This window comes from Sinocyclocheilus anshuiensis, unplaced genomic scaffold, assembly GCF_001515605.1.
Source record: "Sinocyclocheilus anshuiensis isolate Anshui unplaced genomic scaffold, SAMN03320099.WGS_v1.1 scaffold229, whole genome shotgun sequence".
In the NCBI taxonomy this organism is placed as follows: Eukaryota; Metazoa; Chordata; class Actinopteri; order Cypriniformes; family Cyprinidae; genus Sinocyclocheilus; species Sinocyclocheilus anshuiensis.
The window spans coordinates 1602800-1623494 of NW_015537957.1; the positions used below are offsets into that span (position 1 = coordinate 1602800).

A 20695-nucleotide genomic window follows, 5' to 3' on the forward strand; every position below is an offset into this window, starting at 1 on the left:
TTTAAGACCTTTTTAATACCACCTTATGTGAAATTTAAGACCAAACCTGTGATGGAAATACACATTATATTACATGCATATATGTAATATTTAACACGTTTAAATGTAAAAAAGAAAACAAAATATCATCGCAGTCAAAAATGCTATTTGTTATTACGATATACAGTGAACTTTTCATATCAGCAGACAATATCCCATACAAAATATTCCCACAAAAGTGTCGCATCACTGAGATTTTTGGTGGTATAAACAATTTATTCTGAAGAAATTTTCATCAGTTTTCTGTCAGCTTTTACATACTTAAATCTGCATGTTTTTACCACAGGATGTCATTTACCTTTATAAAGGCCAATATTTATTTTACCTTATTAAATGTGTCATCTTTCATGTCAAATTCTAACAATTTATACAATTTAATACACTACAGGGCTGTTACCAATCAAATTAAATACTTTACACTGCAAAATTACAACTGCAATAAACAATGGTGTAAATAAAATTTTGAACATACAAATGAGAAATGTTGGGGAAAAATGCAAACTTTTAAACGAGACTAAACCAACAGTAGGTGACGGTAAGCCACTTATTCATTAAACAGATTCCTTAAAACAGCTGAATCATTCAGTAACAAAAACGCCAGTGTTGCTTGATTTCTCCATGAAAGTCTCTCACAGAGACAGGCAGCTCGAGCCTCAACAGCGTGACTGTGATGAGTGGGGGCAGGGCCGAGAGATGTGGGAACGGAGCGAGGCCGGTGGAGTAATTTGGCGCTTTTCCACTGCATGGTACGGCTCGGTACGGTTCACTTTTTTGTTGTCTGTTGCGGAAGAACAGACGTTCCTCTCGTTGACGGCAGAGGAGCGGATCCAACGAGAGCTTGATGGGGCGACGCGGAATGAAAAAGTTTTTTTAGGAGTCGTGGTAGTAGAGGCGGCGCAACTATAACGACATGTGAATAATCCCGCCTACTCTAAAGCGGTACTGAACTGCAGTGGAAACGCAAACCGTGCCGAGCCGAACCGTGCCGTACCACGCAGTGGAAAAGCGCCAATTGATAATGAGCGACACCTGCACCACTCACCGGTCTCGAGTCCCACGGAGGAGCTCCGGAAGGATAAAAGGAGGAGTTACGACAGTGAAAGACGCGTTTTGATGCGTGATTATTTTTTGTCACTTAAGTTTTAATCAGGCTATTAGTCCTGTCGGGCAAGTGCAATTCTCAAGCCATTTTTCAGTAAACTTGCATTAACCCATTTAAAGTAGTTCGGAGGCTGGACAGCGAGCTGGTGTTCGACTGTGTTCTGTAACAGCAATTCTCTCGGATGACGCGGTAACTACAGCGGAGAAAAAGTACTCTTGATGGACACTCACTGGGTCCGTCAGACTGGAGAAATGTTTGTGGTAATGTGAGCAAAAATATTTAAGACCTACTGAATCCGAATTTAAGACATTTTAAGACTTTTTAAGGCCTTATTTTAGGAAAACTTTATTTAAGACTTTAAGGACCCGCGGCCACCCTGTATTTATATTAAAAGGCATTTCTATTTGAAATAAATGCTGTTCATTTAAAAGTTTTGCGTTGATCACAGAAATAAATTAGCCTACATTTTATAAATACATTCAAACAGAACACCGTTATTTTAAATTGTAAAAATATTTAGCAATATTACAGTTTTTACTTATTTTGAGCAAATAACTGTAGCCTTGGTGAGCAGAAAATACTTCTATCAAAAAACATTAGAAAACCTTACTGACCCCAAACTCTGAATGACCGTGTAAGGTTAAACTGGCAAAAGTCAACTACATTAACTCCAGGAAACACGTGTCTCAGACTAACTATTCATTTAAGAGTGCAGAGTCCACCTTTTATGTTGTTGTTCTGTAACCAGGTCAACACGAGCACAATGGCACCCACATATCCACTTAATCTGGATGACCCTGATCTCATCTCGACATGACCTGTGTAAAAGCAGGACTCTTTATCCACTAAGGTGCACAGCAGACAAGCAGGAATGCTGCACATATGCGTTCATGCATTACTCAGCATTTCCACAGTACCAGCACACCTCCACGAGAATGCAAGCAGGTATTTGAATGATATTCCAGTAACCTCAAAAGCGTAATCTGATGCTCTGCTGTCAGCGAGGCGCTCTGCAAGTCGACGCAGTCAAATGCCACGACAAAACAAGGTGCCTTCTGTAAACAGCGACAGTGGCGGGACGTCACACCTGTTGGGTTATAGGAGACACAAGAGTCTGAAATCTAAACACAGAGGACACCTGTGTGGTTGTCTTTGGTGGGACTGGTTATGAATGAAAGCATCTCCGTCTCTCTGACACCTGACCTCGTGTCAATCTGTCCGTGACTCTCAAGACTATCGGATGTCAGCTCATCTGCCTGAAGGCGGCTCTGGTTTCATCTCAGCCGAGCACTCAGAGCTCAAGAGGCTCCTCTCGTCGAGGAACACCGGTGACGTGGAACGCGAGGCCTGCGTTTGGACATTATCTGCCCAAACAGAGGCAAGTTTCCGCTCTTATCGTCTACAGATAGGGAGGGCATTGTGTTAACAATCACTAAGGCCATGTACAAATGTTACGGCCCTCAAAAGAAAAGGTCAAGAAAAGGTCGTCCACACTAAAATAAAAAAAAAAACAAAGGAAAGAAAATACATCACTTTGAAGCATGAATGCTGATAAGTGTTCACACCCAGTTTACATTTGTGTTTTCAGTGATCTGATCACTAGTGGCTGACCCAGAAGTGCTACCGTTACCTAGTATTTACATGCGTTTCAAATGTCACCTGTGATAGGAATGCACGATATTATCGGACCGATATCAGAATTGGCCAATAATGGCTTTAAATGTACATATCGGCATCGGCCCCACATGAAAAATTATGACGATATGTCTTGCCGATAAGAGGAATAGGTTAACTCACATGTGCTCAGGGTGTGCTAGCGACTAGATCACGTCAGCATTGTGGCTCATTTTTGAAGCAAAGTTTTGCATGAATGGTGATTGGATTCACTGTTTTGGATCGCTGCATTTAAACTGAGAATGCATGAACAGAATGACGCATTTGGTGTGTGATAGCGTAAACAGTAATTAATAGCACGTGCAGCGCAGCCTCCCCCGGGTCCTAAAGCCCACTCAGTAAGGAGTATTAATTCCGTAGGGGGCGCTGTTGGCCTACTTCTAATAAAATGAAAGCAAAATACACAAATAACATTTAGACTGTTTCTCTGATTAAATAAAGCAGTAATTGCAGGGCTCTACAGTGCGACCATCTGCGACTGAAAACTACTGATTGCGACTATGAAAATTTTTTTAGGAGCACCAGTGTGACTGACCCGATCATCATCATACTTGTGATTGCTTTTTATTTTTAAAGTATCTTTTCAGTTATTTAAATCATTTAATATGTCTATATTCAAAATTTTATATTTAAAACATTCATCTCATCATGAATTTATGGATTTAATCGCACTCATGCCACCTCTGAGCCTCATTAAATGTCTGAAAGTACACAAAAGCTTATACAATATAATTTTTTTAAAGAATGACAAAAGATGACATACTTTTAATAACGTTAGAGGAGTCAAATATCACCTCGTAATGGGAAGTCTACTTTTTTGATAAAATTTTGGACTTATTAGAAGGTCCTAAAATTTTGAACGTGCTCCTACATTTTTTTAAGTTAGGAGCACAAGTGCTCCTAAAAAGAAAAGTAAGCGTAGAGCCCTGCCTAGCGTAGAGCCCTGAATTGATGCCATAAAATCATGAGTACGTTTTGATTTAAAGGTCAGAAGCTATAGCTTACATGAATTAAAAAAAAAATCAAACATGACATTTGTAAATTAAATAATTTTATATATACACTGCTTTATTCATTAATGTGTAATATGTTATATATTTTAAACAAATTATTAGCTCTAAAAGATTTTCAGAATTTTTACAACTCTTTTGCTTTAGACCATCTACAAATGTTAAATCTTAAAATAAAATGCTAAGGGTACTACTGCATCTTTCTGAAAAAAAAAAAATGCAGCGATTGATATATAGTTTATTTACAGTTATTTTCAAAGCTTCAATGTACAGTCATTATAAAAGAACTTCATTATTGTTTATTTATTTCTAACAAATAAGTTCTTGTTAAAAACTAACCAAAATTTTAAATAATTTGCTTATAATTTCCACACAGGAGAGACTTGGTGTTGTTTCCAAACAAAAGGAAATATATTGGTATTGGCTATCGGCCAAAAAGAGTTGAAAAATATTGGCATATCGGAAAAAAATCTAATATCGCACATCCCTAACCTGTGACTATTTGTGTTATCAGTTTTCATTATGACACTCACCTCTTATTTCATCACATTGTACTTTACAAATTTTTATTAATCTTTTGGCAGCAAAATGACAAAAAACAAAAGGAATTATTTAATTTTTATTTGCTTACATTTTAAAATAATTTAAATAGTCAAAACTTCATAAATTAATTCGATTGCCACTTATTTTAAGTAATAAAGAATGATAAAAATAATTAAAAATCACATTACAAAGATTGTATATCGTATTTACTCCTGACAGTAAAATAAGTCACTATAAACCTATATAAAGGCCCAGTCACGCAAAGAAAAAAAATTATATACTTTACATATATTTGTAAATCATTAATTAATTACTGAAGACAAAATTTTTAAGTAAATGTATGTGCTGGCTTTATAAAGTCTATAAAACTGAATTGTGTATTATAATATATAATTAGAACTACATTATTTTTGTATAATAATTTTCCAGTGATAGTAGTAGGTAATATCAAAACTCTTACACAGAACATGAACACAGATTATGGCAGCGATGTGACGTCAGTCAGGGACAAATGTGCTCTGTCTGGCAGGTCACAGTCTCTGCTCAACCCAGCTCAGATTATGATTATTACAAACCAACTGGCGTTATTTAAAACAGTTTGATGCAATGCAGATGCACACACCAATATTGTGCACCATATGCAAATGATCTGTATGCATGGAACACATGGTTGACTTCCCATATTTGCCAAACTGTGCAGTAAAAAAGGGGGCTTACTGTGTGCAATACTGTATCCCACAATGCAATGCACTTGACTTAACCTTTCATTTCCAGCTTGACTAATGAACTCGAAAATAATATCAGCTGTGATTTTTTTTTTATCATTCTCCTCATGATCCGATTAGACTGCCAAGAGGAAAATGTAATTGTATTAAAAAAAAAAATCTATAATCTATAAAAAAAAAAAAAAAAAAAAAAAAAAAAAAAAAGAGCAGTCTCAGCTGAAATTGTAATAGTCTATATTGGCAAAGCAGATTTCACTGCCTTTATCCCTACCAACATGCACTGAAAATCCCTGCTCTAGTAATCGTGCATGACCTTGCAAAGTCAGTCTCCTAATTTGCAGTTGTGAAATAGGAGTATTCGGCTACCATTCTTCCAATATGTGGAACGATCTCACTCAGTCTGTTATCTACCGTTTACATTTCCTGCTCTGGGATGAAGCTGCCCATACTGGTGCAGGATCAGTTTCCCACTACTTAACTATTAGTAAAAAGCAGATTCAAGGCTGGCAGCAGCTCAAGCATGGGGGGGTGGGAGGTTTAATTGTTTATCATTTTTATCTTAGTTTAAATTCAAGACTTATTTTATCTTATGGTTTAAATCATCAAGTGACATGATAATAAAGTAATGCATGAATTAAAGTGCCCCTATTATGGGTTATTAAAGGTTCATATTTTGGTTTTGGGAGTCCCCAACAACAGGCTGACATGCATGCAAGGTCAAAAAACACATTCATTGTCTTATAATATGCATTTATTTTTACCTTACTTGCTCAACGACTCCCAAATGATTCGCTCAACGATTCATTTTTCCAAACCCCTCCTTTGCGTGACACTAATCTGCGGTGATTGGTTCTATTGGTCTCATTTTCATTTCATCATGCCTGTTACGCCTGATAAAGCAGAGTTTGTGAGCGCAGTGCTGCTTTGTGTACAGCGTTACCGGGGAAACAACTATTTTTACCGCTCCAGAAGCGGCACCTATTGGCAAAGAATGAATTTGCATTTTCATTCAGACCAACGTAAAAAGACCAACAAGTGGGCGGGCAATATGCTAATGTTTCATGCTGACGTCAACATGAAACGGCTTGGGATTCGTTTTAAAAACGACTCGTTTCAATAATTCAGAGTCGACTCTTTCTTTTGAGAGACAATAACTTTATACACGGTGCACTTTCAGATTTAAAACTTGGCAGGATGTTTTCATTCACTTAGAGCTACACACTGCATGAAAGGTAATATTCAAAAATCCATAATAGGGGCACTTTAAAATTAATTATGGTAGCACTGAAACTAAAACAAGTTAATCAAAGTATGTAAAAAGTCATAAGTATTTACAATCCATCTCCACAGAGTATATATGCCATACTGATACTTCCTTCTTCCTTTCAGATTTTCTGAACACTATGTAACATGCAAACGAAAAACCTGTGGTCTTTAGTCATTCTAACAGGGCTGCAATTAAAATGATTTTGAGACATTAATTTATTAATCTGTTCATTATTAACATATCTATGTAGGCCATGCTATAAATTATGTGCAAATAAGGGTTAAAATACATTCTAAACAACTGATTGCTTACCATTTTTAAAGAAGTCAAATTAAAGATTAAAAAAGCAAAGCCTAAATGTTAATTGGCACGAGGCAGGAGGAATGCACATATATTCACTCATCTGAACATAATTTTACAATACATTTTACTACTGCTCTATTAAAAATACCATTTCTTGTTACATATAGAATTTTAGGTCACACTTTATTTTAAGGTTCAATTCTCGCTATTAACAAACCATTAACTACAACATTTTCCTCAAACTCCTAATTCGCTGCTTATTAATAGTGAATAAGGTAGCTGTTAAGTTTAGGTATTGGGTAGGATTAATGTAGAATATGGTCATGCAGAATGTGCTTTATAAGTACTAATAAACAGCCAATATGTTAGGCATGCTAATAAGCAACCAGTTAATAGTGAGAATTGGTCCCTATCAGTGTTGAGGGTAATATATTACAAGTAACGCAAGTTACGTAATCAGATTACTTTTTTCATGTAACTAGTAAAGTAACGCATTACTTTTTAATTTACAAGAGAATATCGGAGTTACTTTTTCAAATAAGTAACACAAGTTACTTTTTTTTTTTTCAATTTATTGATTGACAGCTCTCCTGTCCCCATGTCGAGAGAAATCAGAAGACGTTACTGTATTTCTAAAATAAATATGAATGCATTAATTCATCTCACTCACAAAAAAAAACAAAAAAAAAACACACAGATTCAGTATTCCTCAAAATGAATAAAAATAATGCAACTCAGAATATGACGCAAACAGTTACTTTTTTTATGGAGTAATGCAATATTGTAATGCATTACTTTTAAAAGTAACTTTCCCCAGCACTGGTCCCTATACTAAAATTTTAAACCTACATCACATCTCTCACAAGAGATATATTTTATCGATTAGTTGTTGCAGCGTTACATCTTATAGTTCAATTGCATGGTTTACACCCTCTGTTGTTCTAAGTCAACATACTCATATGTATAATATTTTTATGTGTAATTGACTGCATAATAATTCATAGTGACTTTAATGGCATAATGACTAGGGTTGGGAATCGAAAATTGATCCCAATTCCAGAATCGGATACTTAAGGTCAAGAATCGGATACTTGTAGTCAAATAAAAATTTCGATTCCGCCTATCGATTCATATGCGCTTTTTTTTTTCTTCATCTGTGAGGACCCGACCTAGCGATCTGCCAGGACCTTGCTCGCTAATCTAAGTGCTCCAAAGTTTGGCTACATTTGCGATCAGAAGCCAAAAAAGCGAAGTATAATATCTGTGATAGCTAAACATGTTGCAAGAGAGGTGTCACCACCAACATGACAAAGCACTTTAATTTAATAGATCGTTAAAGATCGCGAACGCAATTCGAACACCAACGTGATTTTATTCTATGATTCGTCTGTTTCATTACTCAACCTTTGACGTGTGCAATCAATGTTGTGATCACTTGGTTCGTCCGTGCAGCGTACGATCACACCAGTGTGATTTGAACATTTAAATCTGCGTTCACGCTGCCATTGACCTAAAGAGAGCTGCTGTCATCTGTCATGAATGAAACAGCCTCACAGTCTTTTCAACCACACAGTATCATTATTTGTTACAAACATTCAAATCACAGAAGTACTGGGATAAAGGCTTATAGTTTAGATATAAACTCTGATGTGTACGGTAGCGATTAAAAGAGTAAATCACCTTTTGAAAGTAATTTGACACTTCAAATGAAGATTTATCAATTACACTCTTATGCCAGTAGGTGGTGAAAAGGGGCTGTTAAAATGTATTTGTCTTTGAATGGTACAAGTTATTCGTTCAAGAACGCCGATTCATCCAGTAATGAAACAAGTACATCTTGAGTGAGTCATTGAATCATTTAGCTTCCATTGGGGGAAAAAAACAAACAAAAAACAAAACAAAAAAAAAACTCAATTTATCCAGAATCATTCAGTTCCATTTTGCACACAAACAGTTCTTAAAGGTCCCATATTGTACACCTTTCTGGAGTTTTATTTGAGGTTTTGATGTCCTTAAGAATATATATTTGCGGTATAAGTACCAAAAACCATCTCAATATACGTGGGACGGTGGGCGGTGCTCGGGGTGGCGACTGAAGGCAGTGACTGTGTAGTTCTGACGTCAACTTTTTACGGAAGTCACACCGGTTCGTGAAAAATAGCTAGAACTTTAAGCAGGCTGTGTGAATTTTACTGTGGACTGACTGTTTTGAAACTTATATGGTAGTTAAATAGCCCCTAGACCTCAGTAATCATGAAAAAAGCCAGGAAATTTCAGTTTTGACAATATGGGACCTTTAAAGAGTCCAGCTTTTATGTAGCCTGTTGATTTTTGTTCATGGTATTCAGCTGCAACTAAATGGTTTGCAAAAAAGAGATAGAGGATAACTGTTTGATATCATTATTTAATCACATTGGAATTGAAACTGGGAATCGATAAGCAGAATCGGAATCTGAATTGATAAAATTCAAACGATACCCAACCCTAATATAAAGCTAAAGCAATTAATGTATTAAAAATTCAACCTCCTACACTTGTTTGCGTGTCGCAGTGGTGCTTTTTAAAATATTTTTGTACTGTAAGTGCCATTAATTACCTACACATTACCTCTGCACTTGAAGTACCCCCACTCATTTCAGAAGCTTTTTTTGTTTTGGAATCGGGCCATGTGTCAGTAGTGTAGCACATTATGTTATCTGAAATGTTATTTACAGTTGCATACTGCATTCCATTTCAAAGACAATTTTTATAAAAAGCAGAAAAAGACATACAGGCTCTCAACATGTGTTTTGAATCCTGAGTTCTCAAACATGACATGATTGAATAAACGCAATATATCCACCATTATTATGGTCCAGCAGATACAATGCTGTGTCAACAAACAGCTCAAAGTCAATGGTTTCAAACATGCTGAACGGAACAGGAAACCGAAACGTGATTTCAGGCCACATAACATGCTTTATGGCACATTCCTGCACGTTATTACAACGTCAGATTATGGCCCATGTTATCTTTGACACGATAGAGGAAATGGTGATAAAGAAAGATTACAGGTCAGTGTTTATCAGTATTCAGTGCTAATGACAACTAAATGAACTTAAATGATTACTACACTGTTTTTGTGAACTCTATAACAAAGACATGATATATTCCTCCTTAAAAGGTAGGGTAGGCGATTTCAGAGAGGCTAGCAATAGCAAGCTAGCTTTGAAAGCATAAGATCCCACCCTCCCTGCAAAATCACTCTCCAAAGCCAAGCCTCCTGCAAAACACATGAACGCGAGTTAACCAGAGGCTAACCAGCGACACGATGAGAGACGGTGTTGGTGGAGCATTGATGCAACGCTGTCAGGTTACCTCATGTCTCATTCACTGCTGAGAATAAATTACCGTACAAAGCGCATAATATTACAATAATGACGCCTTTCATTCTTGCTTGGTCTGCAATAGCGTAATGAACCGCTCTGATATCATGTCTGCATGAACAGGGTGCGCAGAAGTATGATAATACATACGTTGGCAGGCAGGTAGGACAGCATATCATAGTCCTCGGACCGAGGGATATGATTGGACGAACATTTTATGGTCCTACACCTTCCACAGATGATATAAATACTAGGGCTGGTAAGCGATTAAAATTTTTTATCTAATTAATTACATGATGTGGCGATTCATTCATCTAATTAATCGCACATCAAATTTGGCTGAGAAATTACTCCCAAAAGATAATTTAAAGTCATTGTTGTGTAAAGCATCGAACAGACATTACAAAAAGTAGCTTCAGCAAGAAATATTTTGTTTGATAAAATTTATTACATATACTCTTTTGGACCATGAGGGTGTTGTCATTTTTGGGTGGGTGAACTATACCTTTAATAATTAATTTGATTAATTTTATTATTATTATGGAAATATTAAATTATTTCTTTAATGAAATGATGCTAAATAATAAACTAAAACTGCCAGAAGGTGGTGGTAAATGTCTTAATGATTAAGTCATCGAGTCATTTATTCATTCATTTGAGTCGTTCATTTGATGGCTTACTTTGAAAAGCTTGTTCCGACTTGAAGCGGATCATCACCATCAGATCGATCGGTGTGGACATCAAAGTACCGCAAGAGCGATTAGAGAGCAGATGTGGAGCTCTGCTTCAAATCCAACACGCCTATGGCCAATGGTTCAACGCGCCAAATGGTTCACTCAATTCGTTCAAAACCTGCATTAAGAAATGAAATGCCGATGTGTTGCATGGAGACGGAGACGAGCAGTTCTGCTTAGTCTTTATATTTTAGTTGGCAAAATTGAGCAAAACAGACAACATTGTGTCTAAAATAACACAATATTAACAACTTACTTACTGAACTGTTGTATAAGATCAGTATCACATTTGCACTCATGTGATATTGCACGGCCTATTGCTCGTGTGATATTGCTACATAACTATAGGATGTAAATATGAGAAAAAAACTCAAACGGGCATTTTTGATAACACATTAGGTGTTATCTCTCTCACTCTCTCATACTGGTCACTGGAAGTTCAACATGGCACCTCATGGCAAAGAACTCTCTGAGGATCTGAAAAAAATTGAGCAAAACAGACAACATTGTGTCTAAAATAACACAATATTAACTTCTTACTTACTGAACTGTTGTATAAGATCAGTATCACATTTGCATTCATGTGATATTGCACTTAGCCTATTGCTCGTGTGATATTGCTTAACTATATGATTTAAATATGAGACAAAAACTCAAACAGGGGCATTTTTGCCCCATATCTTAAATTTTACGGACAACTATGTTCTCTATAGCTCCATCACGCAGTGAGTTGTTGCCCTGCCTCATATTTGTCATCAATCGACTTTATGACATGTCAGATGACCCACATAGGTCTGGGGCGGGGCAAGTGCGTTAAATGCGTTAATTTTAACGCATTATTTTTCACCGTAATTAATTAATCTAATTAATGCGTTAAATTACCAGCCCTAAAAAATACACAAATATATTTAGACCACTTAACTTAGTGATTGCTATCGGGATGTGAAGAGACTTTCAACCAGCATTACAAAAAATGTTTTTGAACCACATCACCTAGCCTGCCTTTAACATTTTCTATCTCTAGAAATGACAAATGGAACTATAGGAAGAGTAAATGGAAAAATGCTCATGCAGTTCTTAATAAAAGAATTAGCCGTGACTCACCCAGCTCCCTGGACACTGGAGATACGGCTGCGTTCTCCCCGATCTTAGATACAGCATCAAAGTACTGCTTCCCAGCCAGAACCATGGCTGCAAAACAAGGATAAGAATACATGTTATTATACTAAGGGGGAATCGTGCAAGATTTGTGTTTCATTTTCTATGCTCACACAACATGCCACACATTCACTAGGTTTTCTAGTGATAGTATACAGTATTGTCATTAATAATTAGGGTTGCAAAAAGGTGGAAAATGTCCAGTAAATTTCGGAAACAAAATTTCAGATTTTTTTGGAATATTCCAGGGATTTTTGGAAAGTTTCCGGAAATTTACCAGAAATTTTCCACTGCTTTGCAACCCTACTAATAATATAATGACAGTCCCCTACTTGGCTTAATAACAGAAATGTTAATTCTTGCGTTGATCAAAAAAAGGCTTTCTAATGTCTTCCAAATACTTTTGAGTATAATATTATAATTATTTCATTCCATCAGTCTGCATTTGTCATCAGCGAAATATAAAAAAGTAATTCAAAAGCAGCTAGGAGGAGATATTTGGATGGAGCACAACAGAACGCCCATGTCTCCAGACATGTTTTTAAAGCCTGACTTACCACTGGGTTTATGGCAGAAGAAGATCTGGAGCCAAAACACAGTGCCCAAACAACAATGGTTTTATGAGCACGCTCAATCAAGAGAGCTACTGTCTGTAAGACCTGTAGATTGCTGGCAGCTACTCAGAGGGCAAATTCGACACACCTCTTCAGTCAGTCCAGGAACAACAAGCTGTATAAGAGGTGTTGTGTTTAGTCTGTGAGTTTGGTTATTACAGTACATCTTGCCCTCTTTCTAAAGCAGCAATCCATTTGTTCAAGATGTGATGAAACCTACCCTTTGTTCAGAAGACCTACTTTTTCCAGATTGACAAGTAACTACATAAACAATCTGAGGAAAGGGTTACGTGGGAGTGAGGGATGTTACAAAAAGAAAAAAGTGAACTCAATGCTCCATCCTTCCCTCCATTATTCATCTGGATGTAATTTTGCATGTGTAAATCGTTAAGTTAAGTCTACCCTTTGTTTAGATTTAATTTGATTGCCATTACAAAGTTAAGTTGGACTGATGTTTATCTACCCAGAAAAAGAGGAGATGTTGATATTGCATGTGTCATTATTTCCTGCCTGTAATTGATAATAAATATTTGAAACTGATTTGACAAATTAATCTTGGACTTATCACACCTCATTATCCAAAGTTGATCACACCACATTTTTCCTCTATGTTGTGCAATCTTGATGTGTATATATAGCTGCCATTAACAATCTGCTCTCTAGATATCGGCATGGGCCATTAAAAATAGTGGTCAACCGATATATCGCCAATAGGGTTGGGTATCGTTTTTTTTTTTTTCGATACCGGTGCCAAATCAATACTTTTAAAACGGTTCCGGTGCCTAAACCGATACGTATTAAAAAAATAAATATATACAAATTCCCCCCAAAAATGATGGATTGGCGGGGTTTGTGGGCGGGGCTTCACCTAACAACTGGCTGCATTGTGTCATATGACAAGCATGACGCGTTGCCATGGAAACAATAAGGCGATACATTCTAAAAGAATGGTCGCCTAAAAAAAACTCACGCTGGGGGCTCAGCTAGAATATTTTAAACTCGTGTGCGAAAGGGTTAAGCATGTTTAGCTTAGTTAACGGAAGGCTACCTGCTGCCATCAGAGCAAGTGTAATTACTGCATTCACGCACTCCTCAGATGCTCACGTGCGGTGCCAGTGATGATGCTTCTTACGTCCGTTTCGGGAGAACCCGAGGACAAATATTTAACTCGATCGCTCAGGCATGGCACCGAAATGAGGCACCGAAATCTGCGTTCGGATTCGGTTCTAGTACATACCGGTTACATAGGTCCCGGTGCCATCTTGGTACTATAAGAGCACCAATGAGGTGTGAATGTAGCCATGGAGCGAAGCAGCATAGCAACACCAATCAAATGTGTGAACACCTGCATAGCAGCACAGTGAAGTTTTGTGAGGGTTTGAGCTATTCAGTCAGAAAGCCTGAAGCAGTGAATAGTACCAGGTAGAACTGGATGTTGTCAGGAAATTAAAACCTTATCAGTAACTAGTGGTCGACCGATATATCGCCAAGGCCAATATTTGGCATTTTTCAAATATCGGCATCAGCCGATAAGTTTTCCTGTTTGGCCGATGCGTTCGAGGCGGGACATTTATTTTGACAGCGCGACGGCTTCTCCCTCTTGTTCGCCGTCGTCGTTAACAGTTCTGTCTAATACGGATAGAAGTCTGTCTAATAATCAGATAGAACGGTTAAACAAAGGACTTAAAATGTATACAAAAAGTATTATAACGATTGCTTTTATATTATTAGTAATAGAAAGGCAAACATTATAATACTTTCTCATTTGCCATCAGCATTCAGCAAATACGCATTTATATCATTTAAACAAATCTTTGAATGACTAATGAACATTTAATTTCACAAAGCTTGCAAACTTAGTCGGATCCAGTTGTGAGATCTTGTGAAGTGTGCATGTGTATCCTGCATGATCGTGTGTTCTCTGGGTGACGGCTGGTCTGTGTGAATTGAATGTGGACAGGAGGAGAGTTCAGCTTCACTGGAGACACGCGATCGACAAACTTTAAACTAGTGATTTCAAATTATGCTGCGCTTTATGCATTTGCCCACTGCCATATTCATGTCATTTCCACTGTGTGCTGTATGTAAAATGAGTGTTACCTTAGCTTTATTTGAAAAAATATGATTCCCAATGAACACAAACTTCCCAGAATAATGAGTGCCCTGTTGGATACAGTGTTTACTTCCTTTTGTTATTATATTTTTTATTAAATATCTATTTGTGAAAAATACTGTCATCTAAAGTATAAGTATGTTTATTTAACACATTTACTTTTTAATCAAGTTTCAAATGATTTCAAATTTCTTAAACATTAAAATAAATACAATTATATCGGCTTTATATCGGCCACCCTGCTTTCCAAGATATCGGCATCGGCCGTCAAAAAAAAAAAACAATATCGGTCGACCACTAATTAAAAACCTAGTATTTATCATCAATCACTAATAAAAACAGATTATAGGTACTCGCAAATACCAAATGCTTCATAAAGCAATGCAGCCTTACAATCGACAGTGGCTAAAAATGTGTAATAATGCTTTATTATGCTTTAGAATTATGCTTTATTAGTTAAAACTTTTTAAAAAATTACATTATGGGCTTTATTATGCTTGTTCTAATAGTAAGGATATGAAAAGGTGAGGCTCACCTGAAACCGCTTTCTCGTAGCTCTTTCCCAGGTTTGTGAGGTTACGCAACCCGGGGTTGAATTGTTCCATAACATTCTGAGAAGAGGGATTTCAAACAGGGGAAATGGTTAAAATGTTAGCATGAGCAATCATGATGTAATCAGTCGCAATCTTGACATTGTGTGGACGGAGACGGTTCTGTTCATGAAACAACCCCTCTTTAGTGTCATTTTAAAGTGTCTCTGGTTTAATGTACTGTGCATGCAGGGTTACATCAAAAGTGGCCTGAGTTACCTGATTTCAAAGTGTAAAATGCTTCTGCTTCAGGCCATAACAACATATTCAAGTATGCTCTTGTAATTCTAGGTAATGAATATGGAGATGTGATATCTACCCAACCCTAAAGAGACCCAAAGTAACCATTTCATGAAAGAAAGAAAGAAAGAAAGAAAGAAAGAAAGAAAGAAAGAAAGAAAGAAAGAAAGAAAGAAAGAAAGAAAGAAAGAAAGAAAGAAAGAAAGAAAGAAAGAAAGAAAGAAAGAAAGAAAGAAAGAAAGAAAGAAAGAAAGAAAGAAAGAAAGAAAGAAAGAAAGAAAGAAAGAAAGAAAGAAAGAAAGAAAGAAAGAAAGAAAGAACTAACATTCAATACAGTGGCTGTTAGAAAGGAAATCCCACATTTTTGCTTTAATGGTATACAGTATTATAGTGACACACCATAATGTTTTATATATATATATATATATATATGTATGTATTTTATTTTAAACAATTTTTTTGTTATTTACCAAACACTAAAACCAAAATTAAAGTTAATTTAGCCAAAAACTAAAAGTAAAACATTGGTAAATAAAAACCAGTAATAAAAAAAAAAGTTATTTGAGCTACCTTGATATTTCAGCTAGGGATGCACCGCTACCGATACTGGTATCGGTATCGGGCCCGATACTGGTCTCCTGTACTCGTACTCGTTAAAATGCCCCGATACCAAACGCCGATACCACACAGCATGTGATAAGCGCCATATTCAAACAAAGAAACACCGACAACAGAACAACAGACAGCAGAAAGGCGTTAAGGATGTCTACTACGAAGTATATGTATGCAATGAATATAATGTTAAACATTCAGTATTAACGCCTGTATAGCTGATGTGCGCGAACAAAGCACGCTGAGTGGATTGAGCGCGCGGCGGCGCAGATGCGCGAGCTTGTCGAGTGAATATATCTTTCTCACAGACATCACTGGAAAGTTTGATCGGGCGAGTACTGAAAAAAGTGGTATCGGTGCATCCCTAATTTCAGCCAAACAAATTTTGCATCATTGTTGGTCAGAGAAGCACTAATTAAACGTCACAAATTTAGTCAGTGAAACCCTCAAAACTACATTTTGACAGAAATTAATTTAATTTTGTTTTTTTTTTTGCTGTCTCGGCTGAATATTTCTTTGTTGATGAACTTTTGGTGCATCACCAATATATTATTAAATAATTTGTTTATAGCGATGTTGCTACTAGGTTTACTCTAGAATGCACATGCATATTAGTTAGATCAATGTGTGTAATAAGTCCTAAAGAAGCATTTTGTAGGCAGAATGTTTTGGTGATTTGACATGTTATTGGAATGTAATCCTTTGTACATGGGAGTTGTACTTAGAAAATAGCTGCCTGGGGCCATTACCAAGATGGCCGCCAAATGACTTGCCTAAAGTAACTAATGTCTTACTAATAGTATTATACACCTAATATGCTAATTAGTTCATTCCAATGGTAATTTATAAATTCACAGATATCTTTACTTGTGGGCAGCACTCTTTCAATATGGGTCTGTTTGGATTTGAGCCAGTCATCTGCATAACCTGTGAGAAACCTTCAAGAAGAAATAATCCATTCTTGAGTTGATCCACTCGACTCTTCCAGGATACTTTCTGTAGATGTTCTCACAGGTTGCACATCGTAGAGGTGCTGTGCCCGTTTCTCCTCTCTGTCAGGACCGAATAAGATCTTGAATTGAAATTCATATGCGCGCCTCTCAGTGTTAGTATTGGGAGTCGAGAGACAGTCGATGAGACAGTCTGGTGGTGACATCATGTGAATGACAAAGTTTGGGAGAATCAAGTTCGAACTCGAGTGGAGAACTACAGGAAACTCTACTGCTTTTCACAACAAGATCAGTTACCATGCGTTTTAATTGTTGCCAGTACTGCATCAGTTCCTGGTTTCTTCGAAGGATAAAGGAGGCAGAGATTTGAATTAGTCACTAGTGAACACTTGGGCTTGGTCATATTTACTGAACTTCAAGCGGCATCTGTGTGCTTACTTCATGCTTACTAATCCTCAATTCATGAAGACAGCCCACTCCCTGACACGTATCGAACCGCCTGAGACTGTATGACAGGAGGAACAGCTGATATTATACTGGAATTAAACTATATTGGAATGACGCACTCATGGACAGATATGACGTGTGGGAGCCGTCGCTGATAATAAACCTCCCAATCAAAGCATTCATTCAGTGGCACAGTTATACTGTAAAATTAGTGGACCTCAAACTAACTGTAATCTTGTAACTTGTAATGTCTGTCATCATGCTGTTAAAAAGAAAGAAACAGAATATTTTTCAGTTTATGAGACTTTGAGTCCTAAATACTAAGAACTACTTGAAAATACATTTAAAAAAAATCCATGTTTGTTCAAAAGAATTCCCTCTTATGTTGGCCCAACTAGTCAAAAACAGTAGTCTGAACCAAGAATTTCAGACTGCATAATTTGAATGTTAAGGGTTTGTGAGTTCCCAGAATGCACTGCACGGCATCATGAATAAATTATGCATTTACTGTTAGAATTCTGTTTCACTGTTTGCTGACTTTTGATGTTTTGTAATTATTGTTAGTTATTTGTTGTGATGTTAAGAGCTCTTTTACATTTGTTGACTCACACTATTCTTGAGTATTGTTTGTCAAGTGTTGGGGTCTGTCCAACTTTTAAAACTATTTCCCTGATATCCTTGCACTGTAAGATGATTGCTCCTTTGTTCACTTCACATTAAATGTCCTATTAAAAACAATATAGCTAACAAAATTACCAATTTATCTGTACTAACTGAAAATGTGCTTAACTCGATAAATGTATTTGCCTTAATGGTTAATTTGTTGGCTGAATGTGAATGTTGCATTTAGTAAACGAACAAATTCAAATTGACAAAACTAAGAAATGTTACAATTATTAAGACAATAGTTGAGAGAACTTTTAAAAATAACTTTTAAATTAGGCTAATCATTTATTTTTTACGATGTGGGATCTATGTCTCTACAAGGAAAGTTAGGGTGTATTCACACCTGTCTTGTTTGGTTCGATTGAATCGAACTCAAGTTCGTTTCCCCTCTTGGTGCGGACCTTTTTGGCAGGTGTGAATACAGCAATCGCACTCTGGTGCGGACCAAACAACCGCACCGAGACCCAACTGAAGAGGTGGTCTCGGTCCGCTTCCAAACGAACTCTGGTATGACCTGACCTCGATCCGACCTAATTGCAGAAATCACGCTCAGAAACAGACAGCTCGCGCATATAGTGCTGAGTTTTGGTTCATTTTTGTGAAGTGCTCCCGAGATGGCAAGCGCATCCTATTTGTTTTCTTTATTTTACAATAGCACAACGTTTTCTTGATATTGTGAGTGCACACAAATAAAAATAGACCCTTTACAGTTTTAAAATCGTCTGCGTAACTTCATTTTTTTGCGTAACTTGTGAGTGAACTACGGCTCTGTGTAGTAAATGCTGCTCCATCTGAAAGCAGGTCATATTGCGTTAGTATCTGATAACACTAAATAAATAACACAGAATAAAAACTGCACTACTAAAGATCGCCATGATAAGCCTGTTTTTGCACTTCCTGTTGTCCCTGCTTGAGAACTTCTGTCCAATGAATGGATGACCTTAGCACACGTGTGGTTTTGTTTACTATTTCTGGTCCACCTGCAAAAAAGGGCAGTGTGAAAGCGAACTGCACCAAACAAAACAAAAAAAAACAACATTGTATTTGGTCCGGACCAAAGCAAGCGAACTAGCGGACATTCCTGGTGTGAATACACCCTTACTCGATATCAGTAAACCACCCGAGTGAATGTCACAAAAAAAAAAATGTTAAGAACAAGCCCAGGTCATATTCCACTCCAAAAACATAAGGAAGAATATTATATGCATTAAAAATGAAATGGTATTTTTTACGATTAGGACATATGAATTACAGAAAAAACAAAATAATGTATCATCAGGTTATATATATATATATACACACTAGGGTTGGGCCGGTATACACACATGTATATGTGTATGTGACCTTAACATGTTAACAAATTGGTTGTGCCTGTTTTTTTTTGTTGAGGAAGTAAAGCATGATTCACACAAGGGTTTAGTGATAATACATTCCCATGAGGCAAAAAAAAAAAAAAAAAGAGTATCAGTATACTTGTGTGTCCAAATCCCTGGATCTGAATCTGAATCTGGGATTCATATCTGACTCATTTGGGTGTGTCAATATATCAAAAGAGCCATTTGTGCTCCGGTAAAGACCCACCTGTGGCTCAACGACAACCCGAAATTTGAATAACCTGAAGAGAATCGTGTCCGTCTTTTTCAACTTTAACAGCTTAAACATAAAATGGCCTTTTCTACGTAATAGCCTACAGTTTGACCGAAAGTTTCCTGACCAGGTTAAAAGTTTCCTAACCAGAAAAATGACCGGCTCAATCCAGAAATCAACAAACTGTCAACCTGTGCTCGATGAAATTTCTCCATGGGTGGATGTCAACGCTTAACCTAGCCACTGTAGTCTCAACAGGTGAATAATACTCGCGTTTTCTCGTGAGTGAGTGTGGTTTTTCTCACCTTGTAAGTGCTCTCGGTCAGTTTATTCACCTCGTCCGGATCGCGCGACATTCCTCTGCCCGTCTCGCGATGAGCTCGCGCACTCAGATGTCGTTAATTCGGATCGCCAAAAACTCCCAAATAACCAAGACAGCACGCTTATCGCCTCCCTCAAGCCCTCATAGCAAGACGGCCGTCTGTAGAGCCCTGTTATAGATTTCCTAAAGAAAGTGACCGCAGTCTTCTTGCTCAATAACGGGCTGCTAGATTTGAGCTGAGAGAGGCTTTGCTTCAAACTTATGAGCGCGTGAATGTGAGAATCTGCGTCAGGGGCGGGAAAGATAAGGTGAGGTGTGCGACGTCACTCACGGTACGCTCTGACAGGTGCACTTGGAAAAAAACAAGATAAATGCTGCCATCTGCCGATTATGGTCCTTATTGCAGCCATTTGGACATGGACAAAAAACTTTTATCTTAAAAAGTAAATATAATGTATTTTTTCAAACTTTGTAGTACAAACATTTCTTGACAATCTATTAATGTTATCTCCATTACTGCTTTCATCTGTTTACATGTGGGCTGCACGTTTCTGCTACCAGAGTGTGCATTTAAAGTGCCAGCAAAAAACTTTTTTAAGCAGTTTAAAAATTAGACTGTGCTTGTAATAATATA

General features: G+C 37.1%; 1 protein-coding gene across 2 annotated transcripts in view; it reads right to left on the reverse strand.

Annotated features, from left to right (window-relative positions):
- LOC107665916 (brain-specific angiogenesis inhibitor 1-associated protein 2-like protein 1) overlaps window positions 1-20347 on the reverse strand; it is a 77626-nt gene extending 57279 nt beyond the window's left edge. The window contains exons 1-3 of one of the 2 annotated variants that reach the window (XM_016456982.1): window positions 20045-20347; window positions 15183-15258; window positions 11867-11953 (exon numbers count right to left, since the gene is read on the reverse strand). In XM_016456982.1, the coding sequence (XP_016312468.1) occupies window positions 11867-11953; window positions 15183-15258; window positions 20045-20095 (214 nt within the window). In that variant the 5' untranslated portion in view covers window positions 20096-20347. The remainder of the gene's footprint in view (window positions 1-11866; window positions 11954-15182; window positions 15259-20044) is intronic. The other variant, XM_016456989.1, reaches the window with a different exon arrangement.
- Window positions 20348-20695: the final 348 nt, after the last annotated feature.